The sequence below is a fragment of the Hyperolius riggenbachi genome, chromosome 4 (genome assembly GCF_040937935.1).
Source record: "Hyperolius riggenbachi isolate aHypRig1 chromosome 4, aHypRig1.pri, whole genome shotgun sequence".
Classification (NCBI taxonomy): Eukaryota; Metazoa; Chordata; class Amphibia; order Anura; family Hyperoliidae; genus Hyperolius; species Hyperolius riggenbachi.
The window spans coordinates 275813536-275841407 of NC_090649.1; the positions used below are offsets into that span (position 1 = coordinate 275813536).

The 27872-nt window shown below is 42.6% G+C and overlaps 1 protein-coding gene across 3 annotated transcripts in view; it reads left to right on the forward strand.

Moving 5' to 3' along the window:
• Window positions 1–27872, forward strand: part of AK9 (adenylate kinase 9) — a 178397-nt gene that overhangs the window by 91842 nt on the left and 58683 nt on the right. For all 3 annotated transcript variants that reach the window (XM_068231284.1, XM_068231285.1, XM_068231286.1), the window contains 6 exons: window positions 8853–8986; window positions 9844–10056; window positions 11635–11901; window positions 18915–19036; window positions 21961–22180; window positions 25180–25245. In XM_068231284.1, coding sequence (XP_068087385.1) covers window positions 8853–8986; window positions 9844–10056; window positions 11635–11901; window positions 18915–19036; window positions 21961–22180; window positions 25180–25245 — 1022 coding nt within the window. The remainder of the gene's footprint in view (window positions 1–8852; window positions 8987–9843; window positions 10057–11634; window positions 11902–18914; window positions 19037–21960; window positions 22181–25179; window positions 25246–27872) is intronic.

Below are 27872 nucleotides of genomic sequence, written 5' to 3' on the forward strand. Positions count from 1 at the left end.
ACAGGACAAATCTTCTGATGTATGCACTGAACCAGACAGGGACTCCACAACTACCTCTGGACTGGACAGAGACTCATTTAATACACTGGATTGGAGCTCATGAGGCGCTGCAGAACAAGTCAGTATTGCAGCAGCCCCCACTGGACTAGGCAAAACTGAGGAATTCCCTGGACAGGAAGGGGACTCTGGAACCTCTGCCACAGCGGCCAGAGAACCAGAATCTTTCAGGATACAGGGCTGGGTTTCAGGAACACTCATCAGACCGGACTGAAATTCTGAGATTTCTATTATTTTGACCAGAGAATCAGAATTATCCATGTTATAGGGCAAGACTTCTGAAACATTCAGAGGACAGGGCTGGAGTTCCTCGGCTGTTACAACACTGGAGAGGGACTCAACAACATTGGTTAAATCAGACTGTGTACAGGACAAGGTATCTGACACACTTGCTGACGAGGACAATATTTCAATGGCTTCTGCTTTGCTGGGCAGAAATTCATCAAGTTTTATTAGAGCAGACTGTAATTCCAAAACAGCTGCTAGACAAGTGAATATTACTGCAACACCAACTGAGGTAAGCAGTGCTTCAGCCTCCTCTGCTAGAGGGTTTAAAGTATCCAAAGTACTGGGTGAAGCATAAGACTCTGCGACCACAGCTTCACTGGACAGGATCACTGAACAGTCCATATTGCAGGGCAAAACCATGGAAGCACCTGCTGGACAGCATAATGATTCTGTGACCTGAGTTTCATTGGAGAGATCTACTGCACAATTCATGGTACAGGGCAAATTTATTGGAAAATTTTCTGAACAAGGTAATAATTCTGCGATTTCAGGTTCACATAGCAGATGCTCTGAGCTATTCACGAAACTAGAGCGAGGTGTAGAAACAGGAAGATCAAGACACAATGTTTGCGCATCTGAATCACCATTCATTTGTAAAATTGGAAAATTCAGATGCTGGGGTTCTGAGTTTACTAGACAGGATTGCTGGGACTCGGAAACTGATGTAGTGCATCTATTGGCATCTGCTGGATCAGACAGGAGTTGAACTTTATTAACACAGGTAATTTCTGCAGAAGTGTTTGCAGAGACAGGCAAGATTTTTCTGGTGTCTGTTTCACTAAACAAAGAGTCATGAGTACTGGCTAGGCTGGACTCGGAAGTCAGCAGGACCTCTGGATTCTCTGCTGAGAAATTTGCGCAGGGCAAGGTTAAGAATGTATCAGTGGCTTCTGTTTTACTGGGAAGTAACACTGAGTTATCCATGGTACAGGGTGGAATTGCAGGAACTTCAATTTCACACAAAAAGAGCTCCGAATCACCTGCTGAATCAGCCAAAGGTGCTGAAGCAGGCGGGTCAGAACGCCAAATTTGCGAATTCGGAGTCACATAAAAATCATCCAAAATCAGTTCCCACACATCAATCAATGGAGCCACAAAGTCATACCCACACACACCAGTTTTTATTAGGTTATAGGCAGACTTAATGCATGCATTCAATACTGATTCACTTTTTGCACTGTAAAATTGACAAAATGAACTTGAATCATTCTTCCATTCATTGACCAGAGCTTCCATCTCTCCTTTCTCAAATGGAGGATTCCAAGCATACTTAACAGGCAGATCATGGTTTGCAGATATGATTGTAGCAGGCACATGTATAGGGTTAATTAGCAGGTGATTGGCAGATTCCTTATTCTTAAGAATCTCCAATACCTGTAGCAAGTGTTGAACTGTAGTGTATGCAAACTTTCCTTGCTTCACAAATAAGTTGATTTGTTCAATACTCTGTAATATCTCCTCATAATCATACTCAGATAATTCTTTTAAACAAAAATCTTTATTTTCCCTAGCCAGGGAGGAAAGTTCATTAGTAGTTTCATAAGTCCATTTAACTCCCCTGAAAGACAATTGCATTTCATTATCTGTTAATGGCAGAATCTCATTATAGGTCTCAGTCGCTAAGGATAACGACTCTGCAGATTGGACACGTTTCTTAGAACGTTTGCGTTTGGCCTTAGACCCTGCTGTTTTCCCTGCTGTTCTTGGTGATTTATTCAAGGCTGCAGGAAAATTATCAGTAACACTTTCTGCTTGCTGAACATTTTTGCAAGCAATTGAAGGAGTAGCTGATTGGCCTGCTGCCAGGAGTTCATTAAGAGGAAAAGGCAATGGATCTATGCGCAACCAGTTATGGATCACAAACGCTAGAAATTCCAGTGGTCTCTCTTTCAAATCGGAATGATTGAGAACATCAAATGCCCACTGGAATAATTCCCCTTTAAACAAAATATAACTTAGTTGGAGTGCCCAGGTTGAAACAGGAGTCGCTTGGAGATCAGGATTGGTCAGGAACCTGGCACATTCAGAGAAAAACTCATTTTCTGTTTCAGAGCTAAGTTCTTCAAATTTCTTAAAGGAACAGGAACCATAATTAACAGTGTCATACTTTCTGGGAGTCCCCCCCACAATGGGGATTGGTAAGGGGGTTTTCATAATGTAAGGCTTGGTGGTGTATTCTCCACAGTCAGCATGCAACGCATGAGCTGGCGTGGAGGAGGTACACACACTAGCACCAGGAAACAGGCTATCCCTAGTACAGTGGAGGGGAGGACTGACTCCAATAGGAGATTGTGGCGCACAGAGCCGGTGCAGATCCGACAGCCACAAACAACGCCTTCGCCACAACGTCTCAGCGCAAAGTAGCGCTGAGCGCACAAACCAGAACTGAGGAGATCAGGACAGGTAGACAGAATGAACGCTTGCTAGCTAGCGGCTACTTAGCGACAGCAAGCGTCCAAAACCAGACAGACTGGAATGAGGCAGCCAATGCGATGCGGCGATGGCGTGCCTCACAAAGACAGGACAGGATAGTCAGAAAATAGCAGGATCGAGATAGATGAACGTAACACAGATAAATATACAATAAGTATGTTTCCTAGCGTATTACAATTACAGCTATCAATGAAACTATTTGTAAGGTCTGACTAACATATGTATATATCGGCAATGAACCGATATATGACATAAGCAGGAACACTGACTAGGACTGGAGTAATACAGGGAACAGGACTCAGAAGGATTCGCTATCTCTTCGCAGAGATGAACGCAATCCACAAACGGTAACAGAACAGGATTCAGAAGGATTCGTTATCTCTTCACAGAGATGAACGCAATCCACAAACAGTAACAGAACAGGATTCAGAAGGATTCGTTATCTCTTCGCAGAGATGAACGCAATCCACAAACAGAACCAGGAGCAGGGTAACTACCTCAGCACGGGTGGTCACGGTACGCGCAACCTACCAAAACGTGCTGGAAAGCTGACTAACTGCACACAGGATATAAACAGTTCGTGTACGTATACATCAGCGACACTGATGTATTAACGTAACACAAATACAAGGAAAATAATAAACATGCTGGTATGCATATATATTGGCAATGAACCAATATATGATGCAAAGACCAGCAAAGTATCTTTATAACAAGAAACACGATCGGGGGCTAAAGCGACAGCAAGACTGGCTTACACTGAAGCTATGAAAACCCAAGGAAACCCTGCAGGAAGCAGATCTTTATACTGAGGTCATCCAATGGGAGCAGACATGCAGATTCCCACACAGGTGAATGATAATCAGTCACAAGCTGACAGCAGGGAAAGACAGACAAAGCTATGCAGCTTGCATGGAAATAGATCAGAACTGCCTGAGCTGCAGCACTACTACTTCCAGTAATAGCTGCTGCAGCAGCGATCATTACACTGTGGTTACCATTGAGGGAGCCGGTAACTGATGCCTTGTTGCTGCCGACACCAACTTATAGTTACGCCTATTTAAGACACTGCCACCTAGAGAGGCAGTATGCATTGCTAGGTTGTAATCCTACACCAAGTGCCTGTGACTGCTGATGCAGAGGTTCTGCTAACCTGTTTACAGTTATTTTATGTCTATGTTCATGTTTTATTGTACTCTATGTTTAATATGTTGCGCATGTTATAAATATGTGTACGAATACATATATGCAGATATTTGTACCTTTTTCATTCTCATGTTTGTATGCATTTAATTAATTAAAAAAATGTAAAGTCATGCACTTTGAAGGTTTCAATGGTAGTGCAACAAATAAGAAATGGCATAGAGTTGGGAACACTTGGAGAAGGACTTTGGAATACTGGTTGATAACAAGTAACTGTATACTGTAACAATTGGTGTCATCTAACAGATTTTCTAAATATTGGTGATCTGCAGTATCACCAATAATACAGATGCTATACCTGATTATGTGGTGATCTGCAGAATCACCAATAATGCTAGTATAGCCAGATACAAGACTACCAATGTGAGATAGTGTTTGGTGTAACAGTAATTAGGATGAGCGGGTTCACCCGAGGAGCGGGTGATACAGACAGTACTGCAGCTGGTGCTCACTATTGGGCAGGTGAGTCAGACCGTGCTGCAGCCGAGAGTGTTGGAAGCACAAACGCAAGTAGAAGATAATACAACCAGAGCTGAACAACTGATCACCTGTGGAGCAAGTGATTCAGGTAGTACTGCAGCCTAGTAGTGTTTGGTGCACAGCACAAGGAGGAGTAATACAATTAGTACTGCACTAACGATCCCCTGTGGAACAGGTAATACGAAATGTATTGCAGCCTAGGCGTAGTTGATACAGAAGGTACTGCAGCCTAAGTGTAGGCAATAGACAGTACTGCAGCCTAGGAGTAGATGATACAGACAGTACTGCAGCCTAGTAGTTGGTAATACAGACGGTACTGTAGTCTAGGTGTGGATGATACAGACAGTACTGCAGCCTAGGAGGAGATGATACAGACAGTAATTTCCCTCACCAGTGGCTAGGCCCACTGGTGCGGGTAGCGAGGTCAGACAGGCAGAGTAGGCAACAAGCAGACAGGTACAGTACAGAAACGGAAGACTGATTCAGCGTCAATAACAAGCAGGGTCGGCAACATGAATCAGATGGCTGAGGTACAGAATCGACAAGCAGGAGGATAGTCAGAGTAAGCAGAAAGTCATAACAAATAAACAATGCAATTTAGTACTTTAACCACTTGCCGACCGCACACTCATAACGTGCGTCGGCAAAGTGGCAGCTGCAGGACCAGCGACGCAGTACTGCGTCGCCAGCTGCAGCCTAATTAATCAGGAAGCAGCCGCTCGTACGAGCGGCTGCTTCCTGTCAAATCACGGCGGGGGACTCCGTGAATAGCCTGCGGGCCGCCGATGGCGGCTCGCAGGCTAGATGTAAACACAAGCGGAAATAATCCGCTTTGTTTACATTTGTACGGCGCTGCTGCGCAGCAGCGCCGTAAGGCAGATCGGCGATCCCCGGCCAATCAGCGGCCGGGGATCGCCGCCATGTGACAGGGGACGACTTGTCACTGGCTGCACAGGACGGATAGCCGTCCTGTGCAGCCCCGATCACCGGGGGAGGCAGCAGGTAGGAGAGGGAGGGGGGAATTTCGCCGCGGAGGGGGGCTTTGAGGTGCCCCCCCCCCCGCCACCCACAGCAGGCAGGAGAGATCAGACCCCCCCCCGCACATCATCCCCATAGGGGGGAAAAAAGGGGGGCAATCTGATCTCCCTGCCTGCACCCTGATCTGTGCTGGGGGCTGCAGAGCCCACCCAGCACAGATCAATCAAACCAGCGCTGGTCCTTAAGGGGGGGGGGGGGTAAAGGGTGGGTCCTCAAGTGGTTAAGCTATCAACAGAATCTTGCTAAGTGTGGAGCCCCGGCTCCGGCCGGTTCTAGCACACTTTGGGATCTGACTAGGGTCTGAGCGCTAACACGATAGCATTTGCAACAGCAGACGAGGAGCTACTGACAGGCCTGTCCTATATATACCTAACCATGCTCAACAGCGCCGCCCCAGTCACTCAGCCAATCCGGACGCTGGCTGGAATCAGCTGACCGCGCATCAGCTGACTCCCCTCCTAGATGCATAAAGGTCCTGTCGCTCGGCTCGCGCGCGCGTAGCCCTTAACCTGTGAGCAATAGAAGGACCAGGCAAAGTCTCAGCATGTAACCGCGCGGCAGAGACCGATGGCTGATACGCGGAGATAGCCGCCATGCCGCTTGTCTCTGCGGCGGTATCTCCGCTATCTATTACATAAACTATGCCAAGCAGCAGCAACTAAAGCAAATAAATGATGGGACCATAGTATAGAAAGGACATTGAAGTTCTAGGTAAAAGTACAGGCAGCTAAATTAATCAGAGGGATGGAAGGCCGCAATTACCAAGAAAGGTTGGGCAAACTGGGCTTATTTCGCTTGAAAAAAAGACTATTGAGAGGTGACCTAATTAACATGTATTTATCAATACATCAGAGGGCAATACAAAGGTTTGACAGATGAGGTTTTGTCCCTAAGTTTGTGCAAAGGGGACATGATCTGTGTATGGAGGGAAAAAGTTTTTTTCCATCTATTTAAAAAGGGGTTCTTTACAGTAAGAGTGATTAAAATTTGGAATATGAAACCATTATGGAAAATGCTATACCTGCATTTAAAGGGGGTGGATGCTTTCCTTGCATTGAAGGTCATAATTACTAGGTAATTCCCAGAGGAGTTGATCCAGGGATTTTATCTCACTGCCATCTGGAGTCAGGAAGGATTTTTTCTCCTTTTAGGGCTAATTGGCCTAAGTCTTGGAAGGGTTTTTTGCCTTCATGTGGATCAACTGGGATATGTGTGGGTTAAGGACAATAATACTTGATGTACTGACAACTTTTTTTATCCAAACTATGTAACTGCCTCCTCACTACTGTTGGCCAGCCAGCTGAGGCAGTTCTAAACATTAAAGGGACACTACAGCGAAAAACTGTAAAAGTTAAAATATGTGCAAACATATACAAATAAGAAGTACATTTTTTTCCAGAGTAAAATGAGCCATAAATTAGTTTTCTCCTATGTTGCTGTAACTTACAGTAGGATGTAGAAATCTGACAGAAGTGACAGATTTTGGACTAGTCCATCTCTTCATAGGGGATTCTCAGCAAGGCTTTTATTCTTCATAAAGATATTCCCTAAAAACGATTTAAGCAATGATGCTGGCCAGCTACCCTGCTCCCTACACAGTTTTTTGGGCAGTTGGACAGAACAACTGCCATTCACTAAGTGCTTTTGAAAATAAATATATCCCTTAGAATCCCCTATAAAGAGATGGACTAGTCCAAAACCTGTCACTTCTGTCAAATTTCTACAACCTACTGTAAGTGACAGCAACATAGGAGAAAAGTAATTTATGGCTCATTTTACTCTGGAAAAAATGTACTGCTTATTTGTATATGTTTTATGTTTGCACGTATTTTACATTTTGCAGTTTTTCGCTGTAGTGCCCCTTTAACAAGAAGGGTAATTTTGTAATTTACACAATGGAATCAATTGTTTCAAAGTAGAACATAAACCTCTTTCCAGTCATAAATTTTATCAACTGTGCAATTCCCGCTGTTTCCAACTGGTAAGAGTAGAATTACACACAAAAATGTAAAATATATTAATTTCCTCCCCACTGTGAGAGGGGGGATTTTAGTTTTAGGCTTCTATAGTTTGCACAGGGTAAGCTTCTAGTTCTTGAAGTGGTGCATGGAGCAGTTTCATGGAAACTTAAGTTATTTTAATATGCAATTCTCTAACCAGACCAGAGGAAGGGAGAGAAAAGACAAAGTGAAGTTTTTCTCTTTATAGCATATACCCACACATCTCTTCAGCCTACATACTTCACAAATCTGACGTCTGATAACTTTATTCCTCATTGGAAAATTTGACAGGCTTTATATAAATATTATGTTGGAGCATATAGACTCTATATTATAGAGTATACACACGAACACACATATATATGTTCCTGATACCAAATAGTTGTGTTTTATAACTAGAATGCCAGTCAGGAAAAAAAAAACACATAGCCTGGGAATTGGTCACTACCAACCCCACAATTGGGAAAAATGTGTGTGTGTCATATATATATATATATATATATATATATATATATATATATATATATGTATACACACACACACACACACACACTGTATATATACATGTTTTTCCTTTCAACCACTTGAGGACCACAGGTTTACACCCCCTAGTGACAAGGCGATTATACAGCACTCTGCAGCTTTAACAGCAATCCATCCACTCCATCTCCTCTCATAGGCATTAGCCTATGAGAGGGATTTGATTGTGAGCCGCTCGGAGGGACAGCTAAGTGTCCCCTGTACAGCGCTGCACTAGATGCAGTGCTGTATAGATGTAAATAAACACTTTTTTTCCCAACAACCTGCCAGCCACAATCTCTGCAGGGAACTATCGTGCATGTGCACGCATGTTCTTTGCTAAAATACGCCTCCAGGATTTGACGCCTATTGGCGTTAGGCAGTCCTGGGGATGCCATCTTCCCACCACCGATCAGCGTTAGGCAGTCAGGAAGGGGTTAAACAATACAAGTTGCCTGCCAGCCCTGCTGATCTATTTGGCTGCAGTAATGTATGAATAACACCAGAAACAAGCATGCAGCTAATCCAATCAGATTTGACAATAATATCAGGAACACCTGATCGGCTGCATGCTTGTTCAGGGTCTATGGCTAAAGGCATTAGAGGCAGAGGATCGGCAGGACAGCCAGGCAACTGGTATTGTTTAAAAGGAAATAAATATGGCAGCCATCATATCCCTCTGACCTTTAATGGACAGTACGATAAAAAATTATGAAAGAAAAAGTGGTAAAGAGTAAGGTGAACTCAAAAGTCATCTGCAACCAATCCAGTTCTGTGAGCAAACCTATATTAGGAAGATGCCGGACATTATTAACTAACTTGCCTTTCTTTTAGAACCATTTCAGTATCAGGGTTGCGAAATGACTTCTCAAGACATAGATGAAGAGGGAGAAGACTTCCAAGCAGAGCTGGAGGCTGAAGAACAAGAGCAGGAAGGAGAGGAGGAAGAAGAGGAAGAAGCGGAGGAGGTGCGTATTGAAACAATCCATACAAAGCTGTCCAGGTCTTCTCATTTAGGCAAAGCACAAAGTGACGGTTATCTACTTTGCCTAACTGAAAAACTAAAAATATTTGAGGTCTTTAAGGCTGATGTGACCTTAGGGAATGTTCATAAATTTATATAAGGCTGTTACATTTTATTTATTGCTGTGTATTATGAACAATTATTACCTTACCTTATTGGATAAATCCATTAGTGTTTATCACATACAGATTTATACTACATAGTTCCAGTGAAGACAAGTTAGAAGTACATAATCTTTGTGTAAAAATATGGTCTAACTGGAAACAGGAGAATAAAACATCCCTCCGCACATATCTTTTGATTTATCTTCACTCCACTGAAGTATCTAGTGATACTACACTACTGCAAAGAAATAGGCAGGCCCTTGAGTCCAGCTCTATACAATATAAAATCTGGCATTTATTTCACATGTAAAACACAATTAATCATCTAAGCCTATAGCTGATTGATGCAGTCTATTGCCACAGCGCAAACTATAGCAATGCCACTTAGAATGACCGCCAAAGTCCATCTAGCATATGTACCAGGCTTTAGATTGTGGGGAGGGAGGTGAGCCATTCATTTTTTGTGGACTATATTGATTTATTATGAGAGGACCATGTGCAAGGAAAAAACATAATTGAAACTTTGAATTTCAGACAATTCAATCAGACCATTTGTGTTAGACACATACACACAAACTCTCTCCTAGAAGTGCTTTCTATGTCCATTGTCTGTATAGTTATCAATTACAGTGGCTACATAAAATCACTGTCATTTTTGTTTGTTTGTGTTTATGTTTTCAATGCAAACATTACGCAGGATGAAGACATTTCACGTGATAAAAGAAGGCATTATGGAGATTCCAAACACTTCTGTCCTGTAGCTCTAAAAGACAGCTTTATACTACAACCAGGACTCCAGGACAATGCTGCTATATACAGAGAAAAGATATACTACTGCTCCAGTCCTGAAGCAAGAAAGACGTTCTTGGAGAATCCTGAAAATTATACTGTTCATAAAGAACCACTAATGGTAACGCGTTTCTTTTCTCTTTATTTTCTAGTTTATTGTTGCTATATCTTACACATAATTACAGTTTCAGGTTATAGATAGAAGATATCAAGCCCCCTCAAAAAAAAAAAAAATCATCAGTAGCAAAATTGTGTTTTTGAGTTTTTTTTTAAATGTACCCTCTGACCAGTCTACCTTCCTTAGTACATACATCCTGTTTAACCATTTTATCTCCTAATTCATACATACTATACATACTATTCACCTCATTCTCCCTGTCATACGGCCTTACAGATCTCTTTCCCCCCCCCCTCCCATACCACTTTACCTCTTAAAGGGACCCAGAACAGAGCCCAAAAAAGCAATAGTGAACTTACCTGGGATTTCTTCACGCACCCTGTAGCCCGTGAGGTCCCTCTGCTTTTTCTGGGTCCCCTCCATTCTCTTGCTGGCTGGTATGTAAGCCGCCGGACATGGCTGGGAGTCAAGAGCAACTTTGCATACGCGGCCCATCCGTGCACCCATCGCAATCACACTCCTGTTGCTGTGAGCGTTCTGCACATGAATGCTCATAGTAACGGGCGCGTGATCGTGATGGGCACATAGACGAGCCCGCACATGTTCAGTTGCGCATGACTCCTGGCCGGGTGGCGCAGCTTACTGAGCAGGCAGTGGGAGAACGAAGGGGACCAAGAAGACGCAGAAGGACCTCCCGGACTACAGGGACTGGAGGAGGCTCCAGGTAAGTTAATTATTCTATTTGTGGGCTTTGTTCAGAGTTCCTTTAAGAAACATATTTTTCCACATTTACATTCCACTTTTAGTGTGCTTTACTGGCTCAGTATTAAGAGAAAATCCATTTCACTAGCAGTCACTAATATGACTATATCTTTGACAAACTATTTGAGCTGGAGAAGAGATGAGACCAAAGCACCAATGTTCAGCATTTATGAGCATTTGTTTTACCTGTTTATAGTGTTTAGCAATAAGGAAAAACATACAAATGATAAATGGTGGTTAATTTTATTTTTATTTGGGATATATAAATAAAATAATACAAATAAACAGTTATTCAAGTTCCATTTGTTGGTTTGATTGGTAAAATTTTGTTATCAGAAAAGAGCCACACTATTGTTACAAAAACAAAAAAAGTCTTCAGATTTGGTGGTTGATGAGTAGGTCCTATGCTCATCTATGGAGCCATCTTACATTTACTACACACTATTAAGTAATACTTTAAAAAGTGCTTTCTTGAACTGCTAGCCATTTCAGAAGGGGGAGTCCCAAACAAATATTAGATTTCCTTTATTGACACACAGGCCCATATGCAATTAACTTTTTCACCTGAGTTATCTCCTAGGAGATAATTTTCAAACCAGCTTCCCCGCATTTTACAGTTGATTACATATCTCCTAGGAGAAAACTCAGGTGAGAAAGTTAGTTGCAAATGGGGCACATTATTTTACTTGCTGCACTACTCTGTTTTTTATGAGGTGTTTATTACAAAATGCTTACTGTGTAATAAATGATTGAAGAACAACATTTTAGAAAACACGAAAATAGATGTATATGATGACTGCTGTTGCTTTTCTCTTTCAGGCTCCTCCATTAAGAGTCCTGTTGATTGGAACTGGTGGTACTGGGAAAACGGCTAATGCTAGGTGGCTAGCAAACAAACTAGGCATGTTCCACATCCAGTTTCAGGAGCGTTTACAAGAGATCATGCTTTCTAAACTGGAGAGAAAAATTGGACCTCAGTATGAGGAAGACGCAGATGATGAAGACACATCTGATGAAAGTATTTTGCTTCAGTTAGAAAGTGGAAACTCAGAGGAAAGTAAGAAGGAAGATTCTAAAGAGCTAAAGGTAATTTAACCAATATGTATTTTCCACATCCACAGTGCAGACCTGCTGTTTATCTTTTACTGCTTAACTTTTTTTTTTTTTTTTTTAGTAAAGAATGATGTTAACTTACCTTTGATATTGAGCACATGGCAAGATGGCCGCAGAATAGCCACAGAGCTGCTGCTACCATCTACTTGGCACCTTAATATTATTATTATTATTTAGTATTTATATAGCGCCGAAATCTTCTGCAGTGCTGTGCAGAGTATATTGTCTTGTCACTTAACCCCTCAGAGAGGCTCACAACCATAGTCACATGTCTATGTATTTATCATATAGTGTATGTATCATAGTTTACAGCCATTTTTGGGGTGAAGCTAACTTATCTGTATGTTTTTGGGATGTGGGAATAAACTGGAGTGCCTGGAGGAAACACACATTAACCCTCCTTCTGGACTTGGTTTCATATGAGATCTCTCGCTGGATAATCCAATACTTCTAATACCCATACTGATCATCATCTCCTTTTTGGTATACTGGAACTGGTGTACCGCCTGCACACAACCGCATGGGCACTGCACCAAAGCTGTATGATAAAGGCTTTTTAGCTCCAGCTAGGCATATCACACCAAGCCCAGAGTGTGTGTGAGTTCCCAAGCAGGAACCGAGCATAATTTGAGGTAGATCAGTGACTGCCTGGCCTAAGCAGCTGAATGACTGTTATCAGGATTGGGAGAGATCTTTCTGTGTCTTGGGACAGTTATCCAGTTTCCCATTCATGTACTGTAAGTACACATTATGGTTGTTGGAGGCATCAGTCTCGGACTTTTGCTAAGGGGATCCTGCAATTGGGCACCCCATGGCTGCACTGAATACATTTCTGTCTGATGTGATCTATTACAAATATATTATGGTGCAAATACACAAGGGTGCTGAGATTGGACACCAGTCCTGGTGGAATTGACTGGGCTGTTGTATCTATATCATTAGCATCTACCCCTTTGTGACTTATACTTGGATTCAGGACACTAGGGCCAGTGCTGCAATTAGGGACCCCCTTCTGGACTTTGTTCCATATGAGATCTCTTGCTGGATAATCCAGTACTTATAAAACCCATCCTGATCATCATTTCCTTGTTGTCAGATTATATACATGTTCTATTAGGCAGAGCAATATTTATAGGATAGTTATGCGAGTAGTATATTTAATTATGATGTGTTTTTTTTTAAACAATTTGGAATAATAAAATTATGTTTTATACATATTCATGATTACAATTTAAAGAGACTCTGTAACAAAAATGTCATCCTTTTTTCTACTATCCTACAAATTCCTAAACCTATTCTAATGTGCTCTGGCTTACTGCAACACTTTCTACTATCACTGTCTCTGTAATAAATCAACTTATCTTTCCCCTGGCGGATTTTTCGCCCTGTGTCTGGAAGGCTGACAACTCTTCAGTGTTGTTGATCTGTTATGCCTGCCCCCCTCCAGGCCCCCTCTATGCACACTCCCATGTGTGTTATTTAGATTAGGCACCCTCTCTACTCTCTTGTCAGTGAGAGAAGAGAGCTGCCTTTTACAAGCTGGATAAATCATCCTCTGTTATGCTGTGAAAGGAGCTGGGCTGTCACATACTGAGGAATTACATACATCGGCAAAGCTGTCTGCAGGAAGTAACAATCAGCCTGTCACTCTTCAGTGGATGAGAGCTGCAGGGAGAAGAAGGTAAACACATAAATGATCTCTTGAGATTCAAAAGGAAGGCTGTATACAGCCTGCTTGTGTATGGATGTATTTTCTATGTGTGGACATACTGTACATCAACCTACTTCCGGTTTTGGTGGCCTTTTTGTTTGTTTATAAACAAACTTTTTAAAACTGTTTTTGACTACTTTTAATGCGGCGGGGAGCGGTGAAATTGTGACAGAGGGGAATAGGAGATGTCCCCTAACGCACTGGTGTGTTTACTTTTGTGCGATTTTAACAATACAGATTCTCTTTAATAACTCTTTCTTTCTACAGTTTTGTTATTGGGTTGAGCCAGGGTGATACTTTCTCTGCCTGCACGCCGTGTGACTGGCTGCCTGCCCCAAGACTAAGTCGGTCCCCACACAGCATCTCTGCCTGCAGGCCGCTTGACTGCCACCACCAACAGGGTCCAGCAGGACTCCAGGCGGATTATAGCAGCGGGCGCTATAATTTTTCTGGTGCGTGTACATGCCTGCCTAATTTTTCTGTCTGCACTGCAGCTGCAAAAACAAAACAAAAGGCATGTACATGTGTCAATTCCCCTTCGTGATCGTTACCTTGCCGCGGTGAAGGGGCTTGCGTTTCACAATGAAGCAATGACCGACGGCTATATGAGTGTGTTGGGGTTGGGGGGCACACCTGACCCAAGAAAATAGACAATAAGGTTGTTGCTTCATTGTGGACAGACCAAATTCGATCAGCTTGACACTCAGTCACTGTTGTTCTGTCACTCAGGTTCATTCGGCTACCTGTCACTCAGTGTCATTCAGTTACTTCAGCCCGACCATATGGGCTTGAAAACCGCTATCACCTGCACAGCCGTCACTACACAGGATCGAATCTGATCAGAGAGGGATCGTATGGCTGCCTTTACTGCAAACAGATTGTGAATCGATTTTAGCATGAAACCGATCATGCTGGCTTGCTTCACTGAACTTCCTGTCCAGGGGAAGTTTAAACAGTAGAGGGCGCTCTACTGTTTAAACTTCCTGCCAGGACAGGAAGTTCAGTGAAGCTGCAGCCCTGGAGCCCGGAGCGGAGAAGAAGACAGCGGAGACCGTGGGAGTCGCGCCGGCCGGAACAGGTAATGTATCTCCGCTGTATTGCGTCGGTCGTCGGCCATTCGAAAGCCGTTATCGACACATTCCTGACCCACCAGCGATCAAGAAAAATCTTCCGCACGGACGGATCAACGGGAATCGACGGGAACGATTTATTTCGGACGGAAATCAATCGTTCTGTCAGCGTTTGCGCGACGATTTCACAGCAGATTCGATTACAGTGACAGTGATCGAATCTGCTGTATATCGGCAGGAAAATTGTTAGGTGTATGGGCCCCTTTAGTCTTCGGGCAGGCAGTAACCCTTCTGGGATCCATGTCTCATTCATTTTGATAAGGGTGAGGTACTGAACACTTTTGTGACCTTCTGCGCTGAAGGTCCTTTCTGACAGGACGCTTGAGGCAGGGCAAGACAGAAGTTGGATGGCAAACTGGGACAGCTCTGGCCACAGGTCAAGCCTGCGCACCCAGTAATCCAAGGGTTCATCGCTGCTCACAGTGTCTACATCCACACTTAAGGCCAGGTAGTCGGCTACCTGCCGGTCGAGGCGTTGGTGGAGGGTGGATCCGGAAGTGCTAAGGCGAGGCATTGGACTAAAGAATGTCCGCATGTCCGACATCACCATGAGAACGCTAGAGCGTCCTGTCCTTGCCTGCGTGGACATGGGAGGAGGAGGAGGATTACTGGCAGTGGCACCTTTATTCCGTTGTGCTGTGACATCACCCTTAAACGCACTGTAAAGCATAGTTGCTAGCTTGTTCTGCATGTGCAGCATCCTTTCTGCCTTCAGGTGAGTTGGTAACATGTCTGCCACTTTGTGCCTATACCGAGGGTCTAGTAGCGTGGCCACCCAGTACAGCTCATTCCCCTTGAGTTTTTTATACAGGGGTCCCTCAAGAGGCTGAACAGCATGAAAGACACCATCTGCACAAAGTTGGATCCAGACGTACTATCCAACTCCTCTTGCTCTACCTCAGTGATGTCAGCTAAGTTCTCCTCCTCCCCACAGCCACGAACAATACCACGGGAGCATTGAGCAGCACAAGCCCCCTGTGATGCCTGCTGCGGTTCTTCTGCTGCCTCCTCCTCCTCCCCCCCGAAAAAACACCTTCCTCATCATCTGACTCCTCTTCCCCACACGACTCTTCCTCCTCCTCCTCCCCCCTCTGTGCTGCCGCAGGTGTTGTGGAAACATCTGGTTCTGATCTGTAACTGTTCCTGTTCACGCTCATCCACAGCTTGATCCACAACTCTACACAGGGCACGCTCCAGGAAGAAGGCATAAGGGATCAAGTCGCTGATGGAGCCTTCACTGCGACTCACCATATTTTTGTCACCTCCTCAAACGGCCGCATGAGCCTGCAGGCATTTCGCATAAGTGTCCAGTTCTTCGGCCAGAACATCCCCATCTCCCTAGACCATGTCCTTCTACTGTAGTTGTAGAGATACTGGGTGACTGCTTTCTCCTGTTGTAGCAGGCGGTCGAACATCAGCAGGGTCGAATTCCAGCGGAAATTGATTTTTATTGGTTTTTTTTCACAAAGTCCAATGAGTACCTTTAGGATTTCACAGGTCATTTTGCGACATTTGGTTTCAAGACTACTCCTCACGGTTTAGGGCCCCTAAAATGCCAGGGCAGTATAGGAACCCCACAAATGACCCCATTTTAGAAAGAAGACACCCCAAGGTATTCCGTTAGGAGTATGGTGAGTTCATAGAAGATTTTATTTTTTGTCACAAGTTAGCGGAAAATGACACTTTGTGAAAAAACACAATTAAAATCAATTTCCGCTAACTTGTGACAAAAAAAAAAAATCTTCTATGAACTCACCATACTCCTAACGGAATACCTTGGGGTGTCTTCTTTCTAAAATGGGGTCACTTGTGGGGTTCCTATACTGCGCTGGCATTTTAGGGGCCCTAAACCGTGAGGAGTAGTCTTGAAACAAAAATGACCTGTAGTAGTAGTCTAGAAAACAAATGCCTCAAAATGACCTGTGAATAGGACGTTGGGCCCCTTAGCGCACCTAGGCTGCAAAAAAGTGCCACACATGTGGTATCGCCGTACTCAGGAGAAGTAGTATAATGTGTTTTGGGGTGTATTTTTACACATACCCATGCTGAGTGGGAGAAAGCTCTCTGTAAATGGACAATTGTGTGTAAAAAAAAATCAAACAATTGTCATTTATAGAGATATCTCTCCCACCCAGCATGGGTATGTGTAAAAATACACCCCAAAACACATTATACTACTTCTCTTGAGTACGGCGGTACCACATGTGTGGCACTTTGTTACACCCTAAGTGCACTAAGGGGCCCAAAGTCCAATGAGTACCTTTAGGATTTCACAGGTCATTTTGCGACATTTGGTTTCAAGACTACTCCTCACGGTTTAGGGCCCCTAAAATGCCAGGGCAGTATAGGAACCCCACAAATGACCCCATTCTAGAAAGAAGACACCGAAAGGTATTCCGTTAGGAGTATGGTGAGTTCATAGAAGATTTTATTTTTTGTCAAAAATTAGTGGAAAATGACACTTTGTGAAAAAGTGTGTGGCACTTTTTTGCAGCCTAACTGCGCTAAGGGGTCCAAAGTCCAATAAGCACTTTTAGGCTTTACAGGAGTGCTTACAAATTAGCACCCCCCAAAATGCCAGGACAGTAAACACATCCCACAAATGACCCCATTTTGGAAAGTAGACACTTCAAGGTATTCAGAGAGGGGCATGGTGAGTCTGCCGCAGATTTCATTTTTTTTTTGTCACAAATTAGCAGAAATGGAAACTTTTTTTTTTTTTCTTGTCACAAACTGTAATTTTCCACTAACTTGTGACAAAAAATAATATCTTCTATGAACTCACTATGCCTCTCAGTGAATACTTTGGGATGTCTTCTTTCCAAAATGGGGTCATTTGGAGAGTATTTATACTATCCTGGAATTCTAGCCCCTCATGAAACATGACAGGGGGTCAGGAAAGTCAGAGATGCTGGAAAATGGGAATATTCACTTTTTGCACCATAGTTTGTAAACGCTATAACTTTTACCCAAACCAATAAATATATGCTGAATGGGGTTTTTTTAATTAAAAACATGTTTGTCCACATTTATCGTGCTGCATGTATACAGAAATTTTACTTTATTTGAAAAATGTCAGCACAGAAAGTTAAAAAAATCATTTTTTTGACAAAATTCATGTCTTTTATGATGAATGTAATAAAAAGTAAAAATCGCAGCAGCAATCAAATAGCACCAAAAGAAAGCTTTATTAGTGACAAGAAAGGGAGCCAAAATTCATTTAGGTGGTAGGTTGTATGAGCGAGCAATAAACCGTGAAAGCTGCAGTGGTCTGAATGGAAAAAAAGTGCCTGGTCCTTAAGGGGGGTAAAGCCTACAGTCCTCAAGTGGTTAAATGTTTGATGTTATAGGAGGTAATCACTTTTCATTGATCACACAACAACCTGCTGTCATCAACTTTCAAACAAATCATGAGATGTTGCCACTATATTAACTGATCTATCTAAGCAGAAACTGCCCCCCAAAACTCAAACTATATAGACCACATAGATGGGCTATTTTCTTGAGGCCTTAACTGAAAGAGATAGTACTTTAGTCATTCCATTGTATCCCAATGTAAAGCATTCTGGTGTATCCAGTTGGCCAGGATAGGCCCAGGACATGTAATGGAGGAAAGATGAAATGTGGCGACGTGTTCAGATTTAAGTGGCAGCGCAGGTAAAACAACCCTAAAGTGAAAATAAACTTATGAGATAATCAGTTGCATCTCCAGTCCTGCTCCTAACTAGGACTTTTCCTAGAATCGCACAGTCTTATTTCGTGTTTAAAAGCTAAAATTTAAATTTTTTGTTTCAGGTAAATGATGACAGGTTTGTAATGTTTTACAGCTCCCATACAGATTGATCTTGAACTATTGGCCTTTTTATCTGCTGCCTATACTTAAAAGAGTGCCTTTTCCATGGAAGAGTTTTAAGGACTGTAATTAGTCATTAGTTGGCGTTATGCTGCAGTCCAACTTCAGAGAAAGTGACTCCAGAGAAAATTGAAAAAAGGAACATTCCCTAGTTCTATGTAGGACTGGGAATGTACACGCACATGTTTATCGCATCATGCCACATATCACTTTAGACGCTGTTTAAGATAGACTGTTCAATTCTTTTTTCAAAAGATTCCAATAAAATATTCCTTTATACTATCTTGTAAAGGAAGAAGTGGTCCTTACTGTAGAGGAAGAGGCTGTAAAGGCTTATTTAAGTGACAACGAGCAACTTCCAACAGAAGTTCTGGATGAGATTGTAACAGAATGGTGGACAAAGGATCCTTTTCGGTAATATGAATATTTAGTCGCATTGAATGAAATAACATACCGGGATGTGTCAGTTTGTATTGTTTAGAATAGAGATATTAGTTGCTTACCAACACAAACCGTGAAGTAAAGGTAATTCAGTAGGACACTAGGTGCATATTTACATCATCACATCATAATTACAGTATGTAGTCATTTTGCCATTAGTATGAGAGGAGGATCAGATTCTGTATATATTCAGGCCTAAACTAAGATAAAGCAACATGTTTCCCGGTATTGGGTATTTCAGAAATATGCTAAATACAGAAGCTGCTTTGGTAGTCCATCTATGGCTAATTAAAGGTAGCCATACACTGGTCGATCTGCCATCAGATCCGACCAACAGATAGATCCCTCTCTGATCGAATCTGATCAAAGAGGGATCGTATGGCTGCCTGTACTGCAAACAGATTGTGAATCGATTTCAGCATGAAACCGATCACCATCTGAGAAGCTGCCGCTAAACCACTACTTGAGCACCAAAATAGGGCTAGATGTGTGTCATGCATTGTGTGCCATAGCAGCGGGTGCAGCCATGCATGGGCAGGGAAAAATTCTGTGCACAATATAAATGTATGTAAATGAAGATTGCATATTGTAGGTAGTATATTATTTTGCCACACTCCCTTTACCCATGCATTACTGTGCCACAAACAAGAATCACAGCTATTCATTCCACACTGTCATACATCAAGACATGCATATGTAAAAAATTTGATTGGGGAAAAAAAATCAAAAATACATAATAACACACAAAGCTAGGATGCCAGTACAATTTAAATAATGTGCAGATATTTGAAATAACAAGAGCATACCAATAAATGCAGATACTACTAACAGTAGGCAAATATTAATGGAATGGAGATTTTACCAACAATAGGCAGATATCAGTGACATGCAGATATTACCAGACTTCGGTGGCAGTGATCAGTAGACCCCAGTGGTAGGCAAGTGGTGGTTGTTAGGCAGGCAGTAGGTGACAAGTAGTGGTAGACAAGTAGTAGGTGACAAGTATTATTGGGTGCCAAGCAGCGATGAATGCCAAGGACCAGTGAATGCAAAGTACCATTAAATGTCAAATTCCAATAGGTGCTAAGCTGCAGTGGGTGCCAACTTGTATTGGGTGCTAAGTTGCAATGGGTCCCAAGTTGCAGTTGTTGCTAAGCAGCAGTGGGTGCCAAGTTGCTCTGGGTGCTATGCAATGTGCATGCTTGGCAACAGTGCGAGAAATGTTGCAGTGTGCGCTAAGTGCTTTTAGTGCTTATTGAGTGCCAAGTTGTAGTGGGTGCTAAATAGTACTGCACGTCAAGTAGTATTGGGTGCCAAGCTGCAGTGATTGCTAATGCTAAGCAGTATGTGGTGCCAAATTGTAGTGGGTGCTAAGTAATATTATGTGCCAAATTGCAGCAGGTGCTAAGTATTACTCCGTGATTTTTTTTTTTTGGTGTTGAATACCATTAGGTATACCATTACCATTAGGTGGCAGGTATGTACAGGCTAAAATGTTTACCTGGTAGTAGTGGGTCAGCACTATACTGACACCATTGCAAGTACTAAGAACACAATGGGCTTGATTGACAAAAGGGTGCTAACTTAGTTAGCATGCCTAAAAGCCCCTTAGCACGCCTAAAGCCCTTTAGGACACGCAAACTTTCGTGTGCTAACTTAGCTCGCGCATAGTTTAGCGTTGCACGGTGTGCGCGAAACGGCGCACTGGGTGCGACTAACATGTCACACCGGGTGCCTCTAAAACCTCGCACTGGGTGCGCCTGAAACAACGCACCGTGCAATGTTTCGGGCGCACCTGGTGCAACGTTTTGCGTGCACCGCGCAGCGCTAAACTTTGCACGCGATCAATAAAAGCTTTGGGCGTGCTTACTGCTTAGCACCCTAGTTAGCACGCCCATAGCTTTTAAGCGTGCTAACTGAGTTAACACCATTTTGTAAATCGAGCCCTATCTGTTTAAAGAAGAGTGCCTGAAGTGTGGTTAATTTGCATTCACCTGAAACTTGACCTTGTTATTAACCTGACAGGAAGCTGCATGCCACTCAATTCCCCCAACTGTGAGATTTTTCTTTGATATACAGTAAGTTAGGAGAAAAAAGCCTCTGTGATGCAAAAAAAGGAGGAAGCTTCTGCCTGACAGCTGTACTGGTCGTAAACACGTGTGGTCCTTTCTCACATGTACAGCTCCTAATGAAATAACTATTACATAACTATGCAATATGCTAACTGTACTGTAACCTGGGGGTAGAATTGTGATGTTTACACATATGACACTGGGAGTAGGAGGGGGAGGATATGGAAAACACAAGTGTAGATAGGCTTTAGGCCCCTTTTACTCTTGGTCACTGTATCACCCCACGTGATGGTTCACTGACACATCCCCACTGCAAGGGCCATGTAAGTGTATGGAGACTTGCACACTCAACGTGAGGCTACGAATTGTGTCGGGGGTATCCAAACCGCCACATTTTCGAGGTAAAGTCTGCAGCGCTTTAACGCATGATTTGTGCCTTCTGCACAGATTATGCAACAATGCAAGTCAATGGGTGATGCAGCAAGTGTGAACCACAGGACTGATGGGAATCCCAGAGACATACTTCCTGCATAGCAGGGAATACGTCACTGAGCGGGGTGTGGCACTCTGCATATGACCTTGTTGACGCACTGTGGTGCAGGGTCATCTAAATCCAGATTTCTGCGGTGCGATGATGCGGCAGCAGGCTACCCTACTGCGCGATCACTGCATCACTCAGGTGTAAAAGGGGCCTTAAAGAACTCAATGTTTCATCCTCAGGAGGATATACAGCACATAAGATGAAGATGGTGCTAATAAAAGCCACATATTAAATAGCAAACAAGTTGTTCTCTCTCACATACCTTGAATTCCCTATTGTTTCAGATCCACAGGATTTATTCTGGATGGATTCCCCAGTACTGTGGAGGAAGTTCAGTATATTGGAGAACGTGGCTTCTTTCCTGACATAGCAATATTTCTAGAAGCAGATGAGTGCGATGTTTGTGATCGGCTATTGCCTCCTCGATTAGCCAAGTGGCAAGAACGACGGAGAAAAAAGGAAGAGCGCAAACGCAAACTGAAAGAGCTGAAAAAGAAAATACGGGTATTTACACAATTCAGCAGAAACTGCATACGGTTGTAAATAATCACTGCAAAAGGTAAAAGGAGTGGCACTCACTGTAGAGGGGACCAGTGTGGCCAAGCCTTGAAAGACCCCCGCACTTTGGGGTCCAAGAAGCTGCAAACAAATTGAAGGCTGGCATTACCAGTAGTTATAAGCTCTTTTTATTTGAATCACATCAACAAAATCAAATGGCTATACGGCAACAGCCCGCTGTTTCTGTTCTCAGCCCTCTATCAAGCCTAAATGTCCACAAAGTAAAAACACACAAACATTGCACCTATATAGCAATCTGACACTTCCCCAACCAATGGATTCAAATCCCCAGCAGCCAATCAGTTTACCAGAATGCTTCCAGCGGACCTGACTCTTTGATTAAGCCTCATTCTGATATGCAATTGAAATTTCGTTAGCCACTTGATGTTATTGAAGTGGTTCAAATAAAAAGAGCTTATAACTACTGGTAGTACCAGCCTTCACTTCGTCTGCAGCTTCTGAAATAATTATCTGTTAATAATACACTTCTTCAGGCACTGATGTGTGAGCTGTCAACACATGAATATACTCAACCTATCCTACAATAGCTCTGATAGGGATTGGAGAGTATTTCGGAAATATGGTAGTTTACAGGCTTTGGAGCAAAAACTCTCTGTTATGCTAATCTTCTGCTGAAACATAAGATATGGTAAATTAAGTTTGTGAATCTAACTATGTTAGGTATATGATTTTTAAACAGTACTTATTACACTGCAAGGTTAACCTTGCAGTATAATAAGTACTGTTTAAAAATCATATACCTAACATAGTTAGATTCACAAACTTAATTTTGTCAACATTTATAGGTAGTGATGGTCAATGAGATGCTAATGATTTCAAGTTGATTTTATTCTGATTTTATTTTATGAAAAGTATGCAGATTGGCACTGGAGTAATCAAATGCAGCAGTACAAGTGTACATAAATCCAAATAAACTCAGAGTTAAACAATTCTCATAACAATCAGGTTGAAAAATGAATATAAAAAGTACGCAGAAGAAAGATGTCAAACAGAACACCTGCTTTTTTAGTAAAAGTGCTAGGAACTGCAGTAGAACCTGCTTCTCTGTGCAATCTACTGGATGGGTCAGTCAAGTGTCCATTTGACACACAAAGTCAGAAGAAAAATAGATGCTAGACCAAAACAGTTAAAATAGGCACGTAATTTGGGCACCAAGCTTTAACCAATTCATGTCAAGGGCTAAAGGGTTTGATCTTTTGTGCGCACACACTCTCCCGTGCACATGTACTTTAGCATAATAGTTAGACTTTTATAAACGCCTTATTTGCACAAATAGGATGTTTATAACTGTTCATTTTGCATGTAGTAGTTAAAGACACATTTTACAAAGCTGAGCTTTAGATAACTGTGCCAGGGCTAGTGCCCTTTATAACAGTAGGTATTCTTGACTCCTCCATGACTAATAGCATAATTAGCTGCAGCACTTATAATACAATTATTATTATTATTATTAATTTATCTATGGGCAGCACGGTGGCATAGTGGTTAGCGCTCTCTCCTTGCAACGCTGGGTCCCCAGTTCAAATCCCAGCCAAGTCAACATCTGCAAGGAGTTTGTATGTTCTCCCTGTGTCTGCATGGGTTTCCTCCGGGTACTCTGGTTTCCTCCCACATCTCCAAAAAAACCTTACAGATAAGTTAACTGGCTTCCCCCTAAATTGGCCCTAGACTACAATACATACACTACATGATACATACATAGACATATGTCTATGGTAGGGATTAGATTGTGAGCCCCTCTGAGGGACAGTTAAGTGACAAGAGAATATACTCTGTACAGTGCTGCGGAATATGTCGGCGCTATATAAATACTAAATAATAATATTAATTTCACCAAAATCTTCTGTAGTGCTGTACATAGTATAAAACAAATAGTGGGGAGCATGGATACACAGTTGCAATGTGTAGTTCTTATGTTTATCATTGAATATAATTTTTCAGATTCTTCTGTGCTTATTTTACTCAGTGCAAAAAATATACGTGAAAACTACATAACAGTAGTAGCAGTAATAGTAATAGTAGTAGTACAAAATAGCATTTAGACAGTTACACGGTAGCTTAGTGGTTAGCGCACTCTCCTTGCAAAGCTGGGTCCCCGGTTCAAATCCCAGCCAGGTCAACATCTGCAAGGAGTTTGTATGTTCTCCCCGTGTCTGTGTGGGTTTCCTTCAGGCACTATGGATTCCTCCCACATCACAAAAAAAAAAAAGATAAGTTAATTGGCTTCCCCCTAAATTGGCCCTAGTCTGTGATACATGCACTACACGATACAGACATAGACAAATGACTATGGTACAGATAAGTTAACTGGCTTCCCCCTAACTTGGCCCTAGACTATGATACATGCACTACACCATACATACATAGACATAAGATATGGTAGGGACTAGATTGTGAGCCCCTCTGAGGGACATTTAGTAACAAGACAATATATTCAGGTGTACAGCGCTGCATAGTATGTCGGCAATATATAAATACTTAAATACATTTAGACATCTATGCTTTTATCACCATCCGGCATTTATATAGCACTGACATTTTCCACAGCTATCTACAGTTATGTGCATAACTAATCTCTACTAGAGTCATAGTCTAATGCCACTCCCACATTCTAATGCCAATTTTTGGAGGGAACCAATTCATTTAGTAGACTTTTGGGATGTGGGAGTAACCGGAGGAAATCCATTTACATATGGGAACAATGTACAGACTTCATGCAGATAGTGCCCTGGCAGATATTTAAACCTGAGACACTAGTGCTACAAGACCAGAGTGCTGTATCCAACACACCATCATGCTGCTCTGTTGCCATATAAATGTAGCTTTCAATAAAAATAATTTATGACCTATTCTTCAGTTAGATTTTTTGGTGATGAGGTTATAGACAAAGATTGAATAACATCTGTTATAACGAATAATTGCAGGATGAACAGATTGCCAAGAGAAGAGCTGAACTATTAGCTGAACAAATAATCGATTCAGAAAAAGAGGTAAGATGTTATCAGTTTTGTTGTCAATATTTTAATGTCTATCTGAATGCTATTCAGTCTCAATAATGTGATAATTGTGATGGTGGTGGTGGAATGGAGACAGATGGAGTCATCTACAGTAGACTTTACATAGTTCAGCTGAAAAAAAGCCATCTGTCCAAAAACCATCAGAAAAAAAGCTACTGTATACTAATGTGTACAACTCTGTTCCTTACCCAGACAGTGTATACAGTGTTCCAGTTTATCCAGAGAAAGGGGGGAAAAACCATTACAAGTTTTGGGTAATTAGCCTTAAGGTGGCCACACACTATACAATTTTTAAAATATCTGTTCAATTTAAGAATTGCAATACATTTTTCGGACTGATTGTAACATTTCAAAAATATGACCAATGTACCACACACCTATGTTAAATTTTTTCCTCAATTATGATAAACATGATTGGAAACTCAGAGAAAATTGCTAGGGTGTGTATATTAATAAATTAACAATCCAACACACACTATACAATCTTTAGTAGAAATTGAAGAGAAATATCGGGCATTCCGGATCGATTTAAATCGAAAAAAAACGGGAAATCCGATCAGATTTTTCGGTCGAATGAAAAAAGAAAGCTTTCGATTCTTTCGAGAGATACGATCGTTTTTATCGAATTACTGTAAAATCGGATCATTTTATTGTATTGTGTGTGGCCACCTTTAAAAGGAAAAATTTCCTTTCCGACTCCAGATGGCAGTAAGATAAATCCCTGGATCAACACCACTGGGTATTACCTAGTAATTATAGTCATGGATGTCCTACAATGTTAGGAAAGCATCCAAGCCCTCTTTAAATGCAGATATAGAATTTGCAATAACTACTTCCTGTGGTGGGATATTCCACATTTTAACCACTCTTAAGGTGCTCATTGGTAAGGAAAAGAAAAGATTGTATTTAATTGATCTACAGAAGCAACAAGTCCAACTTAAGATCATGTTTGCGATCCTATCTATGAAATGTCCACCACTCTAGTCAACCATTCCTTCATGGAAACGATCAACAATTTGATCATTAAGGATCTGTAACGATCGGTGGGCGCAGAGAGTATCTGATTTACCGGTGATCTGCAGTATCGCCGGAAATACAGATATATACCAGATTATAAGTGATCTGCAGTCTCACCGATAATCCGATATACAAACTAACCTCTGTTCGCCTGAGTAGAGTGTAGTGTTTTGGTGTAACAGTAACACTAGGAGGCCTAGGCCTCAGTGCAGCAAGGAGAACTGCACGTATTCCTTCTGCAGACCTGAGCTCTCCAAGACGGGAGGAGTCAGACTGACAGTAGGAAGGAAAGTCCGAGAGTGACACTCAGGAAGAAGTGTCACTAACAGGACTGGGAACCGCCTCCAATCGTGAGGTCGGTTCTCGAGGTCAGACAAGCCAGGTCGTACACACACGGACAGATAAAGTACAAATACAGTAGGCAAAGGCGGAGTCAAAGTACAGGCAGGGTTCGGCAACGGGGTATCAGATATATCGGGGTACAAAATCAGGAGGCAGAAACAGAGTCTTGGAACGAGCCGAGGTTCGGCAACAGAGTATCAGAAATATCGAGGTACAAGGTCAGAGTTCAGGAGGATAGTCGAGGCAGGCAAAAGTCATAACATATAATCACAATCAAACTAGTACTTTAGCTATCAAATATCTAGCTAAGTGTAGGATTACAGCTCCAGCTGGTTCCGGCACACTTCAGGATCTGACTACGGATCTGGGTGCTCCCACGTATGTGATCGCACGCCAGACAAAGAGCAAGTGAACAACCAGCAGAATATATACTCTAGGACCTTTCCAGGACCTCCCTAATTGCTGGTCCAATGAGAGCAGTGGAATTTGTCAGCTGACCCAGCTGGTCAGCCGACACCCTTCTAACTGTTATTTAAACTCTGCCTTTCTGCTCGCGCGCGTGTAAGTCTGAATCTTGGTGGACTATCAGTCCCAGCCACACCAGTACTGTCATGCAATGTATCTAGTGCGGGGGCCGCCTCTGATGCGGATTCCGCCGCACTGCCTATGCGGCATGCAGCGTTTTTTCCGCGTTGTGACGCCATGCTGGACGCGGAAACAGCCGCCTCACCTTGAGAGACGGCGGCATTTCCGCGTTTCCTTACAGTACCCCCCCCCCCCCGAGGAGTGGACTCCGGACAACTCCTACCAGGTTTCTCGGGATGTAAGGCATGAAACTCCCTTCTTAACTCGTCTGCATGCATGCGTGAACCCGGTACCCATTGTCTCTCCTCAATGCCGTACCCTTTCCAATGTACGAGGTACTGAACCGAGTTTTGAACCGTGCGGGAATCTAAAATCTTTTCCACTTCATATTCAGGTTGGGCATCTACTAACACAGGAGGAGGAGGAGTGGGACCCACCTGGACTGCGGGTTTAAGAAGTGATACGTGGAAGGACCTCACTCCCCGCATGCTGGTGGGAAGATCAACGGTATATGTGACCTCGTTGATCTTCCTAGCAACCGGGAATGGACCCACGAACCTGGGACCAAGTTTGTCAGAAGGTTGTCTCAGGGTCAAGTGACGTGTAGATACCCAGACCAAGTCCCCTGGTCTGAACCTCCACTCCACTGAGCGTTT